General features: G+C 34.1%; 1 protein-coding gene and 1 long non-coding RNA gene across 7 annotated transcripts; both read right to left on the bottom strand.

Moving 5' to 3' along the window:
* Nucleotides 1–302: 302 nt before the first annotated feature.
* LOC133688914 (uncharacterized) lies at nucleotides 303–5,632 on the bottom strand. Of its 3 annotated transcripts, XR_009841220.1 has the most exons (5): nucleotides 5,377–5,632; nucleotides 4,825–5,160; nucleotides 3,989–4,097; nucleotides 2,430–2,485; nucleotides 1,309–1,574 (listed from the first exon to the last, which is right to left on the bottom strand). It is a non-coding gene; the product is annotated as an uncharacterized LOC133688914 (long non-coding RNA). The 3 variants fall into 3 exon arrangements; XR_009841222.1 differs by lacking the exons at nucleotides 1,309–1,574; nucleotides 2,430–2,485 and adding an exon at nucleotides 303–1,082; XR_009841221.1 differs by lacking the exon at nucleotides 2,430–2,485.
* A 5,325-nt stretch (nucleotides 5,633–10,957) lies between these two features.
* LOC133688205 (uncharacterized) lies at nucleotides 10,958–15,438 on the bottom strand. Of its 4 annotated transcripts, XM_062107617.1 has the most exons (3): nucleotides 15,262–15,438; nucleotides 12,885–13,273; nucleotides 10,958–12,806 (listed from the first exon to the last, which is right to left on the bottom strand). In XM_062107617.1, coding segments are annotated over exons 1-3 (2,031 nt in total). In that variant the 5' UTR covers nucleotides 15,264–15,438; the 3' UTR covers nucleotides 10,958–11,166. The 4 variants fall into 4 exon arrangements, with proteins under 4 accessions (XP_061963601.1, XP_061963599.1, XP_061963600.1 ...); XM_062107615.1 differs by having other exon boundaries at nucleotides 10,958–13,273; XM_062107616.1 differs by lacking the exon at nucleotides 15,262–15,438 and adding an exon at nucleotides 13,613–14,392 and having other exon boundaries at nucleotides 10,958–13,273.
* Nucleotides 15,439–21,501: the final 6,063 nt, after the last annotated feature.

Raw genomic sequence — 21,501 nt, 5'->3', positions numbered from 1 at the left:
TTATATAAACTTATGTCATATATAATGATTATAAAAGAGCTAACTTCTTTAAATATATTTATTTATTTATTTTTCTCACGAACTTGCATCAATCAATCGCCTAAAGTTTTTAATCTAAGATTGTATAAAGAAACAGTAATAGTGTGTACCACGTGTAATATTAGAATAGTGAGTAAAAAATGTTGGATGGCTATTAATTTTACTATTGATAAGTATATATTTTGATTACATATTAATTATGGCTCAAAGTCTAGGAGTTAGATTGTTATGTTCAAATTATTTATGATCCTTGACATTAAATAAACAAAAATAAATAAATAAAAAGTTGAGGGACGAATATAATTTTGGCCAAGCAACACTTCTCCTATAAAAAACCAAGCTACAATGAAAGAAAGAAAAGGAGGGACCCGGGGAAAAGAAGATTTTGGGGAAAAACAAAAAAGAAAACCTAACCCTTAAAAGAAAAAAAACCATTTTTGAAAAGGGAGGCGGCGGCCCCCCTCCATCACCATTTTTTCTCCAGCTCACCACCAGGAGCCCCGGCCATTTGAGACGGACCCTTCTCCCCTCAGCTGCCAGCCAAAGCTTGGCCCTTCCCTTGGCCAAAAGAGCACCAGAGAGCACAAGACAGCCCCCCAAGAGACCAACCCTGTCATCTTCCCATCATCGCTCCCCCCATTTCCTCTCATCTTCAAGTCCAAGCCGAAGCGCCAGCCACCCCTCCCTTCCCTTGGCCAAAAGAGAACCAGAGAACAAAAGTCCCCCCTCTTCCTCTGCTTTTTTTTCCTGAGGCCGGCCATTTCAGAGCCATCATCCTCTCCCCTCTCTCGGCCATTCCTTCTCCCAGCCGGCCACAGATAACCATCTCCCTGTGGCCTCCCTCACTTTGCCAAAGACAAAGAAAACCAAGCCGCCGCTCACCTTTTACCCTAGCCTTCACCCGGTTCCCCTCTCCTGGTCATCAACACAGTGACCGCCCCTCCCATTTTGGGGTTTTCTCCCTTTTCTTCTCCCGAAACCGGCCAAAGCTTGGCCCTTCCCTTGGCTAGAAGAGCACCAGAGGAGAGCACCAGAAGAACACCCTGTAATTTAGTACATTCATAAAAGAACTTTGAGCCTTAACTTTTAAAAAAAATAGGTATTTTTTTTTCATCCACCGAACTTATCCGAGAGTTGCCGAAATTTCCACTGAAATTTCAGCAGAGTTTCCTTTATACCTGGAGGTCTCAAGTTATCGACAATCATCCTGTATGGTTATACTCATTTTTCAATCATATCATAATCATGTAGAACCTTAACAACACATCATTCATGGTACATGCCTCACATTTCGCATGCTCATTTCTTTCCCATTAACACACATAATTCATAACAATTGCAAGTAAACAAACTAAGATTACAAATACAGAATAATACATTTTTATGTCCGACACTTAATGTAAAAGGAGTACTATTACATATTAAGTCATTTAGTTCCTTAAAGACAAAATACATTAATGTTCATCTTCTTATTCAATCATACAAAAGGAGACTAGAGGACCTAAAACGCTACTCCTGGCATGAATCTGAAGGACCTGCAATTTCATAATGTATATAATAAATAATAAATATAGCATAAAAGGAAAATCACACAATACATGCACAAGTAATTAAATATATATTCAACGATATGCAATCATAGTTCCTTGAAATTCTCATTTATCCTTCCATTGTTACGTCTCTATTCATCCTTCCTAGAATCATTCAACATTTTCATTTTGTGTCTTGTTCCACCTCACGAGCGCATTTAATCCATTATAATATCTACCATGTGATTTATCTCCCTCTTACTCTATCTCTTTATATCAATTTCAATCCCAACATCTATTATACCCATTATGGCTTTTTCCATATAAGTTGTCAAACTCGTCATGATTTCGGTCCAATTTTAGTTTATAAATATATTCAACTTACAAATTTCTTGTGCCCATTTCAACACATTCCAATGTTTCTTTAGATTTTCAGTAAAATCTCTCATTATCATGGAACCTGCCATCATTTTCACAATATTCACATCGATCCATCTTCAAATAATATGAATACCATACATACATCATTCTATTTAATTCATCAACCTAATCTCATTTGACCACTATAATTAAGGCCAAATTTCATTATCTATCACTATTATTGGTATTTTATTACACTAGTATAATTATCACCAAATTCTTATCATGCCAGCAACAACATGAAACCTTACTACAACATATTTACATTATTAGTCATAATTTCTTTGACATCCTCCATGTGCGCAGGACATGATTCTCAAATTATATCAATTACAATTCATTAATTAATTCAAAATACATCATATATATATATATATATATATATATATATATATATATATATATATATAGCATTGCATTCCTTAAGTGTATAACATCTACCATGGTTAATGAACTTCTATTCTCACGTCCCAAGCGATACAATATTTGCCTCCATCCTTCACAAGAATTAGATCTTCATCAGTTTCTCTCTTTCTTTTTTTCTTCAATAATCCATAACATAAACATAAATTACCATTTTTGTTTAACAATTAGGTATTGTCCAACATTCCATTTATAATCTGACAAGTCAGTCATCCTGACAATATTAACACCACACAAGTAAGTTTAACTCAAGTTGTATATTCCGGTCATTAGAAAACAAAACTAATGCCACTAGCCCATCACCGGGTAACTAGTTCCTCCGCCCATCTTATTCCATAATTTCCAATCAATATCCGCCTCTTCAAGGCCGAATGAATAATCCTATCAAGATGTCAATCCTCATTTCATTAATATTTTTAATTATTCCCTATCGGAAATATCATTATAATACCTCTCCCCTAAAACTTGGAAGGGAATGCTGACACTAATAAATTTTCAGTAGTGTTATTAGTCTCCCATATCAGGATCGGCTAATCAAGTTCATTGTAAACATCAAAATTAATACCACTGATTGATGTTATCGACTATTTCTAACATGAAATAGCCAATCAGATTTTTCTTTCCATAATATCTAGGAATATTTCCGGAAATATTGATGTCAAGATTCTTGACACCATTAGCTTTCACTTCAGGAATAACTAGTCAGGTTTCATGTGATTGCCGATATCGACAACACCGGTCGATATCATTAACTATTCTTACCCAAATAGTTAATCAAATTCAGTATCCCTCATTTTCAGGGATGATTATGCTGATGGATGATTATGCCGATGTTAGTAAACCTTACTAACATCATTAGCCTTCGCATTCGGGACCGGCTAATCAAGTTTCGTGTGATTGCCGATATTGACAGCACCGGTCAATATCATTAACTATTCTCACCTGTATAGTTAATCAAGTTCAGTATCCCTCGTTTTCAGGGATGATTATGCCGATGCTAGTAAACCTTACTAACATCATTAGCCTCCGCATTCGGGACCGGCTAATCAAGTTTCGTGTGATTGCCGATATTGACAGCACCGGTCAACATCATTAACTATTCTCACCTGAATAGTTAATCAAGTTCAGTATCCCTCGTTTTCAGGGATGATTATGCCGATGTTAGTAAACCTTACTAACATCATTAGCCTCCGCATTCGGAACCGGCTAATCAAGTTTCGTGTGATTGCCGAAATTGACAGCACCGGTCAATATCATTAACTATTCTCACCTGAATAGTTAATCAAGTTCGGTATCCCTCGTTTTCAGGGATGATTATGCCGATGTTAGCAAACCTTACTAACATCATTAGCCTCCGCATTCGGGACCGGCTAATCAAGTTCGAGGAATGATCATCAACGAAGTCTATTAGTGTAATCCATATTCTTAACCCAGTCAGGTACTCAAATCCATTTTTAATTTCTCGTTTATTTCACTTTATCCTCTCTCTTTGTGGTTTCACCCATAGACGCAAAGACCAAGAATTTAATAAGTTAGTAAATTAACGCTACGTAAAAAGTGTAGGTATAGAACACTACCAGCTGCAGAAGCTCAACTCGCTCTTCCTTGTTGTTGTTGTGCCCCTCTTGCAGTCCCTCCTTAAGCTCCTACTATACGAGCTCCTGAGAAGTCGAGTGAATGCTTCTCCTACATTTTTAATATAACATCCTGAATCATTATTCAATCTTCCCGATTTATTCATAATATTCATAAATTCACAAAATCGAATACTTCCGTAAACAATTTCCATGAATGTATTTTATTTTCTTACTTGTCATTTTAATTCATTTACATTAGAATTTATTTACACTAACATTAAACGCCCATTTAATTCAATTTTTCATCAATGATCTTCAATGTCCAAAGGGCATGACTTTTCGTCACCGATTTTCTTTTGTCCCAAGACATTTAATCTATCACCAAACAATGTAATTTAACTTAAATTTCATCAATGACTACACATGCCAAATTTTTCCAAAAGCACACTCAAAATGATTCCTTATATCATAATTCAACTTACAACATGATTTCCCATTCTAACACAACCAAAGTATTAGTCAATCACTATTCTTTATAGAATTTAACTATATCATCACTTATCAACACATCAAACATGACTCAAACATAACACAAACACAACCATCATCATTAAACCCATTGCCATTATCCTTAGTCCCAAAACATACTTTTTATGCTAAACCTCATATTCTCATTCAATATTTCTCAAACCAAACTTAAAACATCATTATGTAAATTTAGAATTCAATAAATCCAAACGGTGGAATTATACATCATCATCATTAGAATAACATATCCAAAATTAACATACATCCAACGGTTAAACCTCCCGATATCAGAACAATACTGGACTGACCTGAAATTTGGAGACCTGCTGTTCGGGAAGTATAATTTCTGGTAGGAGTGTTCTTTTCCAATCCAAACCGTTCAGATTTTATATAACATCTGGATGAATAACATATCCAAAATCCAGACCAATCCAACGGTGAAACGATGATATAACGGCCGACGAACAAAGCTGTCTTGAAGGGTGATTTTCCAGAAATGTTCCTCCGGTGACAGCCCTCAAACGAAATCTGATATTTGCAATCCCTCCGGTCAGAATGTAGGTAACATTGAGTATAATAACATATCCAAAAATCACTCTAATCCAACGGTGCAAAGTCAAAATATGGCTGCCGAAGTTCCAGCCCTGTTGCAATCCCAAAACCCATAGTTTCAAATCAATTTATTCCTTCTATTTTTCAGCAAATCAAGCCATTATCATGCAATTAATCTTGAAATTCACATGAACAATTACTCCCCCAAAATATTTACATGAACCCTAGAATTTTAAACTTGGAGGTTTTCTTCTCCTCATGCAAGAACAAGAGAGAAAAACGAAATTACTAAAGGGTATGTTGCTTACCTTTGCTACTTTAACTTATTTCAATGAATTCTTGCAAAAATTTACAAAAATCATGTCCTCCTCTTCCAATTTCCAGCTTCTTCTCTTTGTTTCTCTCAAGCTCTATAACTCTCTAAGTTGTCATTTAATTTGTTTTCTTGGATATAATCCTCCTAAGCACACTCCCTTTTGATTTAGCTTGAAGAAAAGAAGAGAAAATGAAGAAAATGGGACAAAACAAATGGTCTCCCTCCTGTTTTTCCATTTGCAGCGGACGTGCTCTGTTTTTAAAGAGAGGAGAGGAGAGTATTTGTTTTGATAAAATTACAAACAAGCCCTTATTAATGCCCCTTGTGTCATCTTCTTCAATTTACCTGATTTTCAGTGCTCCCGTAAATCCTTTTCAAACTCCGATTCACATGAAATTTGAACCTAATATAAAATAATATGTCTGGAAATTCCTTATAAAATTTCAGTCCGATCCAACGATCGGATTGAGATATATCATTGATACCGTAAAACTAGACAATCAATGTCTTTTACGCTAAAATCTGAATTTCATGCATTAATTTATTTACTTAGATCCTCGTGACATTTCCCCTTAATTTATACTCAATAAATTCAATATTACCACATTTATCATTAATTTATCTTCTGGTTTTTTTTTATTATTATTATTCTTTTATCCATTGAAACTCGTCACTGGTTTCGCTAACGTTACACGTTTTAAACTAAAAATCATGACTCTCTTTTTGACTTTAACAATATCTTTAAATTTGTTTATGGAGATCATTCTCTCTCTCACATGACACATTTATTGTCATTCCTACTATTTATTCATTTCTTTCATACCGAATATCCATTACTCATCGAAATGTCATTACTTCGATCCTATGTGTTATTTTTATTATTATTATTATTATTATTATTTACGGGGGTTTACACCCCAACTCTTCGTTGAGTGCTTAGACTGTTAGTGATTGGTATATGTGTCATCTCACTATCTACTGAGCCCTCATATTGCCTTTACAAGGGTGATCACTAGGACAACAAGAGACTCTTTTTAGAGACTAAGTAGTAAACCTACTTTTTGTCTCACGTAAAAAGATTAGAACCTATCTTTAGGATGTATGCTCCGTACATATTGTTTTGCATCTAAGCAAGCCCTTCTTGAAGTATCTTGAATTCAGGACTTACGGGGGATATAATGGTCATCATTTAAGAAATTTCTATTGTAGAATTTGAGCAAGAATAGAAATTCTTGTTTCATCATGCAAGAGTTATGACTATATGTCACCCTTCGAAGGGCAAGTTTATCATATAGATTACACGTCATACATTTATCATGCATGTACCGGGATGAAAAAATAGGTTCCCCCATTCGAGGTTTACTACATTGGAATGAAAAGACGGATAATAAAGAAAGGGGTCAGAAAGAGGCTCATTGTCAAAAGGAAGTTGAGAGCATCAAAGGTGAAGTAGCTAGACTTTGATATGCCTGAACAAGTGTAGAGCATCAAATGGAAAGCGAGTGTCTGCACAGTCTTTTGTGGGGACACTTGGTGTCCACGTCCCATTGAAGCTACGCCTCTCATTTTCAATAATGAATGGCAACAATGACTTCAGTCATCAATTAATGACGACCTTTGTCCTTGTTCAACTGTACTGATAGTCATTCAAAGCCTTCATATCTTTCAAGAGGACCCAATAGCTGCTAGCTTTCCATGCTTGGTGAGTTTCTAGCCATCTCTATTGTGAACTCCATTCTGGTCCAGCAACATAGGATGCTAATATGTAAAAAGAAAGAAGACTGAAACTTCAACAGAGCAGAACTTCCTCTACAGGTGCTTGTTTGTTGCACTGTCAATGAGGAATCGAAGAGGAGACAAAGGAGTTCTAGATTCATCAGGTTCTCTTCCAATAGAGATAGCGCGTGATTCCACACGTCGGTAATGGCGATGCTACATGTTTCTGTGTGCTGCCAAGTTTACATAGCTGTTGGAAAGCTCCCAACAATCCTCAAACAACCACAACAAGATTGGAAGATTGACATGATGTTGTGAGGATTGCTGAAAGAATTGAACAAGCTATGTAGACGAGAAAGATTGAAGGTTCTGTCATGGGTTCCAAAAAATGATGAGAGATGAATCAGAAGATGACTTTGAAGGTGTGAAACCTTAGTTATGAGGTCCAGTCAGATCTCGTTGTAGCCTTTAATAAAGATAAAATAGATCTTAAAATTTTTAAAATCCAAAGTCTTTTGTATCCTTTCAACCAAAAATATAACTTAGCTTTGCATGACTATTAAAAAACTAAGGACGAGAAAAGATGAAAAGATAATTTCGTGTGTAGGAAAAAAGTTAGAGTTTCTTTCTTCTTTATGGTCGCAGAAGATAATTTCGCATGTTGGAAAAAAGGTTAGAGTTAATTTCTTTTTTCTTTTTGGCCGCCAACCTTTTTTTCTTTCTTGCTTTCCTTTTTATATGATAGAAAAACCATTTTCCTCACATCCCTACTAGTTTGTTTGTATCCTAAAAAAAATAGGAGTCATTTCCAAAATAAATAATTTATATTTAAATAGTACAATAACTACTTTCCTGCAAAGAAGGAAAAATAGTCTTGCATAAAATCTTCAAGTTTTGACTTTAAACTTACTGAATTTATTTGATCAAATAAAGACCTCTTTCATATGAATAAATAATTTTCATATCGGTTTGGATGCTTAGTAAGTAAGTTGGACTTGTTTTTTCACAAAACTTGTTTGTTGATAGAATTTATGAGTTATCTTAGAAAAATCATATCTCTCTCATATGAGCTTTTTTATGCTGCAATTTGGTATGTTGATGTGTCTTTGAGTCAAGAATCTAAAAAAATTAAGTTTGCATGAAATGGACTTCTCTAACTCAAGATTTTCAAGTCGAAATGACCGAAGGTAAAAAATAGCAGAATATAAGACTTGTCTTTGAAGGCTGTGATTTTCGTGCTCTTTCTTCTTCTTTTCTCTTGCCATATATGCATAGAAAGATATAGATGCTAACTTTTTAATGCCACTAGAATCACTTCATTTCAACCTCTACAATTTAAGTTCTGCGTAAAACATTGATTGAAGGTCAAATCTGCTAATATTTGACACATGTTAGAACATGATCTAAATCTTTTCTTCAAATTACTCTTTTTCTAATCTTACATCCAAAAATACCTTCATAACTTAAAACAAAGAATATCAAGAAATTTTATGTATAAAACATAGACAAAATGCTAGGTAAATATAGGTAAAACTAATGAATAATATAGTTACATTAGGGTCGGCTCGGGATAAGATCCAAGTCATGGGTTGAGATGGTCAACCTGAGTTGACCCAAATTAAAAAAAAAATCAAAGCAATCTTGTTTTGATAAAAATAAATAAATAAAATCAATGAATTTTTTACTCGTATTTTATCTTAGGTTGACTTGATCATAGTTTAACATGAGTATTTAGCCGGTCAGGTCAAATTAGTTTATTTTTTGGCCATGATTTTTTTTTGTTTTATTTAGAGATTGTGTGACACTACAACTTGAAAATGTACTACCTAAAATATTGCCTAAAATAAACTATTCACTCTCATCGCAAGCTACATTTAACTTTACGAAAGGTTTATAATATATATTAAGGGTTATTCGCAAGAGAAAAATATATAGAATAAATAACTAAATTACTTTCTCTAAGCACAAGCTAAAACTAAGTATTAGGAACAGAGAGGTTTTTATCTTTTATTGCCTAAAATATTTTTAATTCTCAAATTCTTTGCTTTAATTCTCATCAGCTTGAAAATAAAAAAATAAAGGTTGTTCCAAAAGAGAAAGCATAATTCACTTTGTTCTTATTATTTACAACATTCTATAAAATGTTTCTCTAGTTAACCATTCATGTCCACTATTCCAAAAAACTTTTTCAAGCTCTCTACTATGAGCACCATATCAGCAATCACAAATATTCCAGACTTTCTTCGGACATGAGTATAAATTTCTTGCTCCCCATGGAAGGTACTGCAACTTAATTAAGAATTTAAAAGTAGCTCGAGGAAAAACTGATTGAAGAAGAACACTTTCGTAGTCTTTACTCTTTTAGAATTTTCTATATGGATTTAATAAGCTGGTAATTCTTGGTAGTATCACGTGAAAGGTATAAGAACCACGGGTCTTGAAATCAGGATATGGTAAAAGGAGACAGGCTTCGTTTGTATATTTGAAGATAATATGAGCTGTGGATCGAGTCAAGATTCGTTTTAGTCCCATTAGTTGTATCTTTTGACATGAAGCTGAAAAAGAAAAGAAAAGAAACTCATTCAACTTGAAAATTTTAGATTATAATCAGGAAATTATCATTTACAAAGTGGTTACTTATCTGAAAATTGCTCAAATTATATAGAATCAAGGAGTGCTAATTATTGATTAACAAGTAGGATTTGAAATTGTGATCACGGGTAGAAGACTAATATGCAAGCCTGTGATTTGAATATTGCAATCAGTAATTTGTGCCTTAATTAATCCCTGATAAAGATAATTAATTATGCATGGAGATTTAGCGAAAACAATCAGAACCATATAACTAAATATAGTCTCAGGATATAAGTCATAGTTGTAAAAACTGAGAAGACCTATTTCATTAAAATAATAATAATAATAATAAGAATAAGAATAATAGCTGAATTCATCTCTGGATTATCGCTAACCTATAATAAAGGTGAAATCAATCAGAATATTTGAAATATTCATGAAAACAGATATCTCAGAAATGTTAGTAAAGATTCTATTTGAACCCAATTTATCAAAAGTCCCTTAGTGTAGTACTACAAATTTTTTTCCAATAAAATGGAAAATCATTCGAAAGCTTAATTAGTTGGTGAAATTTCTTTAATTTTCTCTATAGCTTATTTAATAATCAATAGTTTTTGTTATTATTCTGGACAAACGATTATTGCAAATGACTTCAGATCACATATTATTTCATATTTAAATTTAATGCTTTCATGTAAATATAATACATTAATGTACCTTAAGTGTCCCAAGATCAAATTAGATGCAAGTAATGTCTTTAGAAAATGTTTGGGAACGCGGTGCGAATCATGTTTTCTCAAAATTTAATTTAATTTCATTTATATAAAATAATTTTTTTATATTTTCAAATCGTTTTAATATGTTGATATCAAAAACAATTTTAAAAAAATAAAAAATATTATTTTAATATATTTTTAAATAAAAAATACTTTAAAATATCATGACTACAATTCTAAATACACGTTTCGTCTGCCTAACATACGGTGTTGATTTCCGGTGTCAAGTCACTGAATGGCCGGTGAGCAAGTCAGCGGCTAGCCCACTGGCATGTGCTGTACTTTGGGGGTTCGTCTTTGAACTTACTCTGGGCTCTTTTGTATTTCTGGACTCGTACAAGGTTTGTTCTTTTAGTCAGTTTATGGGCTTTTGAAAGCCTTCACAAAGAGTAGGTGTCCCCCATTGGCAAGGGAAAACATGAAAAGATCTCTTCCAATAAAAAGGAAAATAGTGAAAAACAAGACAAAAATTTGTATTGTGAAAAAAATGAAAAACATAAACAGAAGTTGAAGCACAAACATTTCCAAAATAATAACGAGAATAAATTCTTCTTAGTCAAGCTTTAAACCATATGTACTGGAACTGATCCATTATAAAAAAAAAGTTACAACGCATCAAAACAACAACATAAAGCTAAGCCCCAAAAGGAATAAACTAGCTGATCAAAAATACATGAGAAAGTTCCATCCTCATTGAAGCATTAAAAATAACACTACTACTCCACAGAAATATACCTCGGACCCAGGGAGCTAGGTTTTTCAGACTCAAGAATACCAGCAAGCCTTGTAGACCGATCAGCTAATTGTTCACTTATTCCAGGTCGACACTGCTTGCTTAAACCGAGATGTGCCATGAGAAGACAGACATGAGTGAGTAGCTCCCCACCTCGGGCAAGTGCATGAGTGTGCTGCTTCCATCCACAATGACTTGCGGCATACATAACCATGTCCACCCACACATGACTTATCATTTCCCATTTCTCGTCATTTGACCAACCATCCCGTCTCTCCAATGACTGCAATGACACAGCAAGCATGCAACCATCTAGTAGGGCTGACATTTCTCCTTTGCCTTGTTCATCAATTTCCTTTAACACGGTCGACGGACTTTGAAGCAATTCTTTGAAAAAGGCTTTCACTTCAGCTTCCTGAAACGATAATGCATTCAATTCTTCCAAGGAAATGTTGAACTTCACTTCTTTATGTGTATTCCAGAAAAGGAGACGACGCAAATGAATTCTCGTATCATCATACCTTGTTTCGCTGGGCTCCCTAGCTAACATGGTTGGACAATTAACCAGGAGATACAACATGTAATCGGATAATAATGTGCTGTTTAATATTACACTTTTTCGCTTCTTGTGAAAACCATTCTTCTGATCAGAATCATATAAGTAACAAACATGAGTAGCAATGTGCCAAGTGAGGAGGCTATGAATGAATTCTACACCATCCACACTCCATCCAAATTTACCGATGCAATCCTTGCTTTGAAGTGCTTCGCGACCTCTCTCTTTCAATAGATTCTTGAGGAAAGTGAAATCACTGGTTTCAGGATCGTACCTTGAACGTTTATCCTTGACTTGTTTGAAGATCAATTCTTTTAAATCCGTGCCCACTTTTTTCCAGCTATCAATGTTCCCTATGAGCCGTGGAAAGTACTTCTTAAGAAGCTTGTTGTTTGATTGAGCACTTATTAGGTTGTGTTGTCCCATAAATCCTGACCAATATCTTTTGCGCTTCCTACAAGATGTTAGTAATAGAGAAAGACAATTGATTCCACGGGGAATACCACCAGCTCTTTCACTAGTACTGGTAAGCCAAATCATAGTCCAGTCGGACAAGAGATGCATAATGATGGAATAAGTTTCAAGGCACACAACTCCACTCAGCAACACGTAAGATATAATCTTATCATTTTTCGAATAGACACTACTGCTGTTTGTCATTATTGAGAAGGAAACTAATGCAGAAATAGATGATAAGAAGGTGGTAGAGCGGAGAATGACGCGAGACCTGGAAATCCTTGTCACCTTAGAATAAAGCCGATCATACTTGAATCCCAGCTCAACTTCTATCAAGTGGAAGGCTTCCTCCGCATCCTTTTTAGAAACCAAATCATAGGTGAATTTTTGATCCAATCTGACGAGATCAAAATTCTTGGACAGTATCTGGAACGTTTTATATAAAATATGAGCTTCATGGAGATATATGACCTTACTTCTTGTATTCTTGTAGCAGGGTAATATATCTTTAATCTTGATGCGATGTACTTCCGCAAAAGGTTGTGGCGACACATTATTGTATACGTGGATTCTCGTCAAAACCCAAATCCTTTCACCATATTTGATGATTCCTGAAACAAAGATGGGAATGAATACCGACGTGATGACATTGTTGTTCCATAACCTGAACAAGACATAACAAGCCACACCAACTCGGGTTACTAGCTGAAGAAGGCGAACTATCAATAATTTGCTGGCTTGATCCGTTGAATAAACAGGAATAGTTCCAGGGCCACCAAGGTGAACAAGAAGGATTGGAGCCCAAAACACAGGAATTAATTTCGGATTTGCGGAGTCGGCTTCGCTGCGAGCAAGGATACCCAACGAAAAAGTTGCCACCCAATCTGCAGACAGGTACGCTACCCAAAGAAAAATCCCAAGCAAACGTCCATTAGTATACTTCCGTCGTTGTCCAAAAATGGTGAGCAAGATTTGCAGAAGGAGACTGAGTAACATTAATGAGCGAATCTGCCATTCATTCCATAGTTCTTCAATATCTGGAGACAAATTTACTAAACCCATCTTTGACGACACGTCCCTAGCAAACACATTTTTCAAAAATAAATCAGCATAGTTACAAACAATTTGATCAAAACGAACTTGAGAAAATTAAAAACAACATACAAAAGGACCTTTTTTTTTCTTTTTCCTTATATATATATAACCTTTTAGTTTAAGAATTAAAATAAATGAATAAAAGGAAAACGTAGATGAACTCCTAATATATATGAAAATAGAATTATTAGTCCTTGTCTCGCAGTCTAGACGGACAAACACATATTATCTCTCACACTAACTGTTACATGGCTTTTTAGAGAGAGAAGCTCCGACCTCTCTCTATAAAGCAAATAAGAAAAAACCAAAGAGAGAACAAAACCTTATGGGGGCTGCCCTCGGCTAAATATAGTCGTCGGTAAGCCCCTTAACATCTTTTTAACATTTTTTTTTTCCTTTTGTTCATCTTCCCCTTTTTTTTCAGATCTAGATCTAGTTTTTTTTACTAGTTCCCTGAAGTTGTGGCCATAGGTGAAGTGGTTAGTATGTTTGTAGTATTTGGAGAAGACTTTCCTCCTTTGAGCTGCCAGTGGTTTTTTTTGGGTAAGAATGGGGCTGTAATTTATGGCCGAAATTGGGTGTGATTTTTGTTGCAGGTTGCTGCTTGTGATGAGGGGAAAGTTCGGATATGTTGTGGGTCTCCTGGAACCTGTTTGTGAGGGAGAAAAGAGAGGCAAGGCAGGGTTATATGCGGGGCTACTGGTAGCAACGGAGAGTAGATCGGGGGCTGGGTTTTTGGGAGGAGATCGGGTCTGTTGAGGGGCCGCTGATGTCGGCTTCAAAGGAGGGAGGAGAAAACGGGCAGCTGTGGTTTCTTAGCTGGTTTGGCGTCAGTTTCTTTACGGTGCTAGTGCTAGTAATAGTGAGGAGATCGGGTGTTTGGATTTTGGGAGAAGATCGGGTGATTTATGGGCTATCAGTTTGAAAGGAGGAAGAAAGGGACGGCTGGTGTTTCCAGATGGTTTTTGGCATTGGTTTGATGGTGTGGAGGAAGAGAGTGGCATGGCTGGTGGGTCTGGCTAGGATGGTTCAGGCTGGAGGGAGAGAACTGGGAAAGGGTAGAAATTAATTTTATTTTTCAGGGTTGTATGGAATCCTTTGTTTGTGTTTTTTTTTTTTTTTTTTTTTTACTTACCAAAAAAAAAAAAGGAATCCTTTGTTTTCAAATTTTAATTTTGGTGGTGATTACCTAAATTAACCTAGACTCAAAGATTATGGCCTTGACAAGCGCATCTGAGTTCAGTCTCTTTTCTTTAATAAAAAAAAATCATGAACTATAAATACTATATAAATTTTTTAAACTTTAAATTTACAATTTTTTCATTATATATATATATTAGAGTTTATATTTTTAAAAATATATTTAAGTACTTTTAAATTTTCTCATGTAAATTAATTCAGAAAATGAAAAATGGAGTGTAGAGATGCCATAAACCAAAGAGTATCAATTACTCGTGCATATAAATACAATAAAATAAGGATTTAAGCCTTTCACAAAAAAAGCCTAAAAATATGTGTAAAAACTACTTGTTGAAACCTATGGTGAGAAAATGAGGTCAACTTTCTTGAAATTAAATGTAATTAAGCTTGAATTCATGGTCAGCACTCAGTAGAAGTGGATTAAGAAGAAGAAGCAGATTGGATAAAGAGCCGACGGGAAGAAGAAGCAAACTGCCTATTTTAGAAACTAAAGTTCTTTTCTCTCTGGTGCAAAACAATACCAATACCATTTATAAAAATAAAAATAAAAAAGAATTTTGTCTCAAGCCTAATTTTACCAAGTCAGATTATGGATTCATCTAGCTAAACACATTTTTGTAAAGAACCAAACAAAGTTAAACACATTGGCTATCAAAATCATAAAGAACCAAACAAATTTTACATAAATAATATGTAATAAAATAGCATCACCTCAAATAACATTAATATAAAAAATTAATGCATAAACAAAAGCATGTATTGTAGACATACATTCACACAGAACTTGCAGCCCCAACGTTTGTTGAAGTAAATGTCTGCCGACTACGCTAGCTGCTGTGTAACCAGCTTGAGTTGCGTTCCCAATCCTGGTGCCACAAATTTGTGTTTTATTATTTTATAGAGATGGTGATTTATTTAAGGATATTGTGCAGCACTATGAACTTGAAAATGAAATTCCTGTCACGAAGCAAAATGTGAAAACGTTTTTTATACTGCTTAGAAGGAATAGAATAAATAATTTACTGTCTTCTCAAGCTATATACAACTTTATGAAATGTTTATGGTACGTACATATGAATGGTGGGTTATTCCTCTGAATAGGGTCTTTCCCACCTGCTATAGAATAAATTAATTTCTCTATTCACAAGCTAAACCTTGAGGGCTTGGTTCCCTGGCTTTAATTTTCTGTATTTCACTTTTGATTGCTAGACTTCTGTACCTTTCTTTCTGGCCACTCTCTTGATGGACTTTATACCAATATATCTTCTCAATAGTAGCCAAAAACCATACCTGGATATTATACGTTCAAGACATTAATAGTGGGGATTGTTATATATACACTAAAATTGACCAAAAAAATTATATATAAAGTTTAGACCGAGAAGAAACATGCCAAACTTGATTGCATATCAGACTTAAACATAGATTATGAATTGGAAGGTATAAATAGTCTACATGATATAAGATCAAGATCCTTAAAATAAAAAATAAGTGGGTAGTTATCTTGAATAAGGTAAATGTATAGTTACTAGAAGTTATCTTAAATAAGGTGATTGAGTAATTACTGGAAATTATCTTCAACTTTTCTATTTAAAGGAGAAGGCAAGACAACTAAAAACTCATACTCAACAAAACAACGACAATTGCACTACAGTTCTATCAAGTTAATTCACAGGATTTTCAAAATCTATTTATCAAGTAGGCATGTAATTCTAGGTTGATAAAAGTAGACGATAATTTTGTAGGCAATAACTTTGTAGGTGATAGAATAGTATGTGATAACTCTATAAGCGATAATCAAGTAAGTTTGCAATTTCTTTTGTAATTAGTATCAATTCCATAAACCAAAAATACCAAAAATAAATCTATTATCTAGGAGTTTTAATTCATGGATGTAATTAATTAGAGTATGAATCACTCTATAAATTTGAACTACTATTTAGGTGGAAATAGATTTAATCATATTGATATTCGTGTAGCTCTGTAATATAAATTTAAAATTACATGAGTAGATCTAGAACTAAATCCAGAGTTCAAAGCAGTTAATTTACAACTCCAATCTTAAATCTGTAATATCTTTTTAATTGAGACAAACACAAAAGAACCTACATCAAACTATAACTATGTTGTTTAATTATAATTTGCATTCAACTGAGATGTTTTACAAGTCCTGTTTCGTGAAAATTTGGGTTATGAATTAGTATATAGATACCTTACTTTGGCATAATTTCTGAAAACAATATCACAAGCACAGAACTTTGATATTGAACTCCTGTAGAACGATGATTACTTACAAGTTACAAAAGAGAGGATATGTTGTTCTTTCAGAATAATTTACTTTCTCGTCACAAGGCTAAACTTTATGCTGCAGGCTTCTAGTTAACTCGTGATTATCATAGTTGTCGCACGTGTGCGACGTCGCGGCGAGAATATTCACCCTCAAAATTTTATCTAATGTGACAAACAATGGGGAGACAAGGAATTCTTGTTTTTTATTAGTGGAAAAATAGAATGGGAGTCGCCACTTAGTATTTTGGTCACTATGAACCCTAACTGGTCTTAGAGATCGGGTACGAGGACTGGTTGCGTAAAGGGAAGGTATTAGCACCCCAAATACGTCCTACCTAAGGTAAGCTGCATTGTTTTATTGTCTGATAAAATCTAAGGTCATGTCATGCTTTCTATTTATTGGTCCGTCTATTGTTTAAGAAAAGTTCTCTTCGGTAAAGAAATCCTTATCTTGTCGGGTAAAACATAACCAGTCTACTGCCAACAAAGAAAATTTAATATCCAGAATACGTCTTACGTATAAGATCATAACCCCAGATATTAAAAGAAAATAAAATAAATTTTTTAGAATTTTTTGAAATATTGGCTTAGTTCTCATGACTTTAATAAACTGGTTATTAAATCCAAAATGCATGCTAATATATTTTTTTGAAATTTTCTTTGTTGTATGAAAATACAATATAATTTTTTATTTTTGAGAGACTTGGCCGTATGCATGAAAACAAAACATTTTTTTTATTTTTAAAAAAATCAGGTATTTTAATACTAGATTTGTATCTTTACAATATAAAAATACAAATCAATATTTCAAAATGCAATAAAATATTTGCGGAAAATCACATATTTTTTTAAAAAGAATTTTTTAAGAATTTTTTTGGACTGGGCCTAACACGGCCATGCAGCTGGGCTGGACCCAGCTGGTTTTTATCCGCAAGCGTGCGTGAACAATTCACGCACGCCTGCTAGCAAGCTGCTACAGTCACGGTGTAATTAATCTTCAAGTGCACAGTGTAAAAGTTTGAGAAGCTTACCTGGAAGCGAAGGCAACAACATGCTCTGATTCTTCCTTTTTTTTTTTCCGTTTCTGTTTGCTTCTCTCTCTGCTGGTTTCCCTGTTTTCCTTTCCTTTCTCCCTTCTGCCGTCTCTCTCGTTTTCTCCTCCTGCCCCTTCTCTGCTCCTTCTCGATCTGCCTCTATGTTTTTTTTCTTTTCTTCTCCCCTGTTCCCTGGTGCAGCTGGAGGCGAAGCTGTTGCTTGGGGACGTTAACGATGGTGAAGCTGATGGGTCGAAGCTACTCTCTTGTTCAGTTCTTCCATTATTCTTCCTTCTCTCTGTATTTTGCTTTCTGTGTATTTTTAAATCTTTTTCCCTCCCTCTGTTTTCCTTATGCTCTCTCCATCTCTCCTCTCGGGTTCTCCCTCTTTTCTTTTTCTTTCCCCGTCTGTTGCCACTCTTCCTCACGTCTCCCTCTGCTTTTATTCTCCCTCTTCTCCCTGTTTTCCTCTCTTTTTTCCCCACTGTTTTCTTTTTCTGCTGTCTCCTTCCTCCCCTCCTTTCCCCCCTCTGTTTTTCTCTTTTTCGTTGTGCAGTGCTGGTGCGGTTGTGATGGAGAATGGCAGTGGCTGCTGGACGAAGAAGATGATGAGCTGACGATGGCGTTGGCAGTGCTGGTGCGGCTCTCTCCCCTCCTTTATTCTTTCCTCTGTCGTTCCCCTCTGGTTTTCCCTCTCGTTTCCTCTTTGGTTTTTTTCTTTCAGTTCTCTTCTGTTCTCCCCCACTCTTTCTTTGCCCCTCTGTTTCTCCTGCTTTTATAGGCCAGAGACCTTGTGCTGGTAACGGCCAGCTTGATAACGTTTGCAGAGGGATGACAGCCGTGACATATGCCCCGTAATTAAAACAAATTAGCGCTGTTGCTGCTGTAATTATTGAACCGTTACTAATGAAGAAGGGCCAGCTGCATGAAACTGTTGCTGGTGAAGAAAGCTTCAGTGAAACGGCACCGTTTTCCATTTTTAAATGATATTTCTGATTTGGTCCTTGGATGTTTTTACAATCTTGTAATCAAACCCCCGGATAAATTATAATTGGGTCCCTTGATCTTAGCGCTTTTCTGGTTTAGTCCTTGGTTTCGGATTGTTTCAATTAAGTCCCTAATTGACCATCAAACTTCAATAATTATGCAATTAAGCCCCTAATTTGACTAAATCAACTCTTCAAAATTATAATTGGACCCCAGAACTTTAATTTATTCCAATTAAAGCCTAAATTGACTTAAGAAATCAATTTTCTTGCAATCAAACCCTCCATAAATTCAATTAAACCTTGGATAAAATTTAATTGAGTCCATAAACATCTGATTTTGGACTTTTCTTCCTCAAATTGAATTTTCCTTATCAGTAGGGTTCTTACTGTCAAATTTCAGCCTTTTGCATTTTTGAATCTCCTCAACTAATTTTAGCATTTTTTCGGCATTCCAACATCCTTTTCTCGCTCCTATTATTTTTTGGATTTCTTTTGAATATTTTTTGATATTTTTTGTATTTTCTCATTTTGTTTTGTGGGAACCCAAAAATGGATAACAACAATGGTCACACATTCTGTTTTGGAAGAAATTCTTCATATGTACATCTAATTAGTAAAGTGAAGTAAAACATTCATTTTGTGTTATGTTTTTTGTTGTTAATTTCCATTTACTCTTTTGAGATTTCTTTTTCAAGATTCTCTTGAGGTTTTTAATTTGTGTTAATTAGAAATAATGTTACAAAAACAAATTTTTCATTCAAAACTTTATTCAAACACTACCAGAAAATTGACAAATAAAAACAAAAACACCAACGGAATGTTTCCCTCGGTATATACTAAGGGAATTACAGTGGGAAGAGAAGAAATTAAAACAAATCCAAAAAGTACAATGAAATTAATTAAAGAAAGAAAAAAAGTACGATGACGTGTCATTTATACCGACGGAATTATTGATAGTATTAATGTTGTCGGTAAAATCCATCCGTAAACTCGTAGGTATACTGTTCACTTCTCTCTGTCACTGTTCATCATGTCAATTACAAAGGGTATCACTAATGGATTAATTCTGTTGGTATTTTCTAGAAAGCTCTGAAACTATTTACTTCTTAATTGCACTATTAATTACTGTTTTTTATAAACTAAATTACCGATCGATGAATTGAAAAGTCATTAGTGATATATGGGGGGTTTTTGAAAATTTTTGATTCAATTTAAAATTTAAATTAAATATTACAGACGGAATCACCAATGAAATAATTAAAAATATTAATATTTAATTATCTGTCTGTAAAATGCCCTATTAAAAAGACCAGAATCCCTCATTTCACAACACGCTTCTTTTTCTTTTTCTTCTTCTTCTCTCTTACCCTTATGTAAAAAATACCAACATCCCTTTCTTTCTTTCTCTTCTCTTATCTCCCCAACTCCTTCTCTTCTCCTCCACATTCAGGTGTGTCTTCTCCTCTTTTCTTTTCTCTTCTTAGTTTTTTTTAATTAACATACTTTATGAATTTGTTTTTTCTTTTCTCTTCTCAGCTTCACTCGCAAGTACATTAATGTAAGATTTTTTTCTTCCTTTTTTGCATTATATTTGTTTTTTATTTTATTTTTAAAATTTTATGTTCTTAATAATTATATGGATGTTGTTGTAGGATTTTTTTTTCACATGAGATCAATTTTGTTGGATTTTGTTTTTCAATTTTGTTGTTCAATTTCAATTAAATTATTTTATTTGTTGCTAGATTATGGGTTCTGAAATAGGTTTTCCTGGTTAGATGGTAATTATTTTTAGTTGATTTATTTATTTGTTGTTGTTGTTTATTTTTTTTGTGTTATTTATTTGTTGTTGTTGTTTATTTTTTTGTGTTATTTATTTGTTACAAATTTGTTTGAGTTGATTTTCTTCTTTTTTCCAAGCAATCCTGAGTATTATGGAGTGTTTATTTATATTAATTTAATTATTTTCTAGTTCTGTTAAATATATTTTTTAAAATATATATTTTTAAATAATTATCGACATATTATGTTCATCGATATATTTCAGAGAGTTGGAAAATAATTTCTGCAAATACCATTATGTCACTGTTTAATCACCGACGGAACTACATACAATATTTCTGTTGGTTTTATGACAAGCTTCCCGAGGGAAATACAACCGGAATAAAACGAGTAAATTTTTTTTGGCGTGCTTTTCCCATCAGTAAATTCATCGATAATAAATATTTTTTTATTATAGTCATATTTACTGACAGACCAAAAATTACCGAGGAGAATTTTACTGGCGGAGTATTTCTTTTCATAATCCCGTCGGTAAATTAATTGCCGACGGAATAATAGTATAAATACTAACGGAAAATTCCATTGAAAAATATAAGAATTCTAGTAGTGAAATCCCTTCCTTTATGGAAAGTCAATCATTTAAAATTTAACACTCACACACACTGTAGAGATTGCCTTATTTATCAATCAATACTTTTCGTAAATTTTTATCAGAAAATTGATGGAATTAATGATACGATACTGTTTTTCCTTTTCCAATACATATACTTCATGGATTCTAAAAGAAGTTTCAATTTAATAATCATTCCTTAGCTATTATCATAAAAATTTGATGATCAACAAGAAGAACCTTAAGAGGAATGCTTGAGAGCCCTGCGAGCAACCCGGGTTCTGCTTCAACCATGTCCCACCAAGTTGTG

The sequence above is a fragment of the Populus nigra genome, chromosome 3, assembly GCF_951802175.1.
Source record: "Populus nigra chromosome 3, ddPopNigr1.1, whole genome shotgun sequence".
Lineage (NCBI taxonomy): Eukaryota > Viridiplantae > Streptophyta > Magnoliopsida > Malpighiales > Salicaceae > Populus > Populus nigra.
The sequence above is the reverse complement of the archived record's forward strand: the minus strand, read 5'-3'. Positions and strand labels throughout refer to the sequence as shown.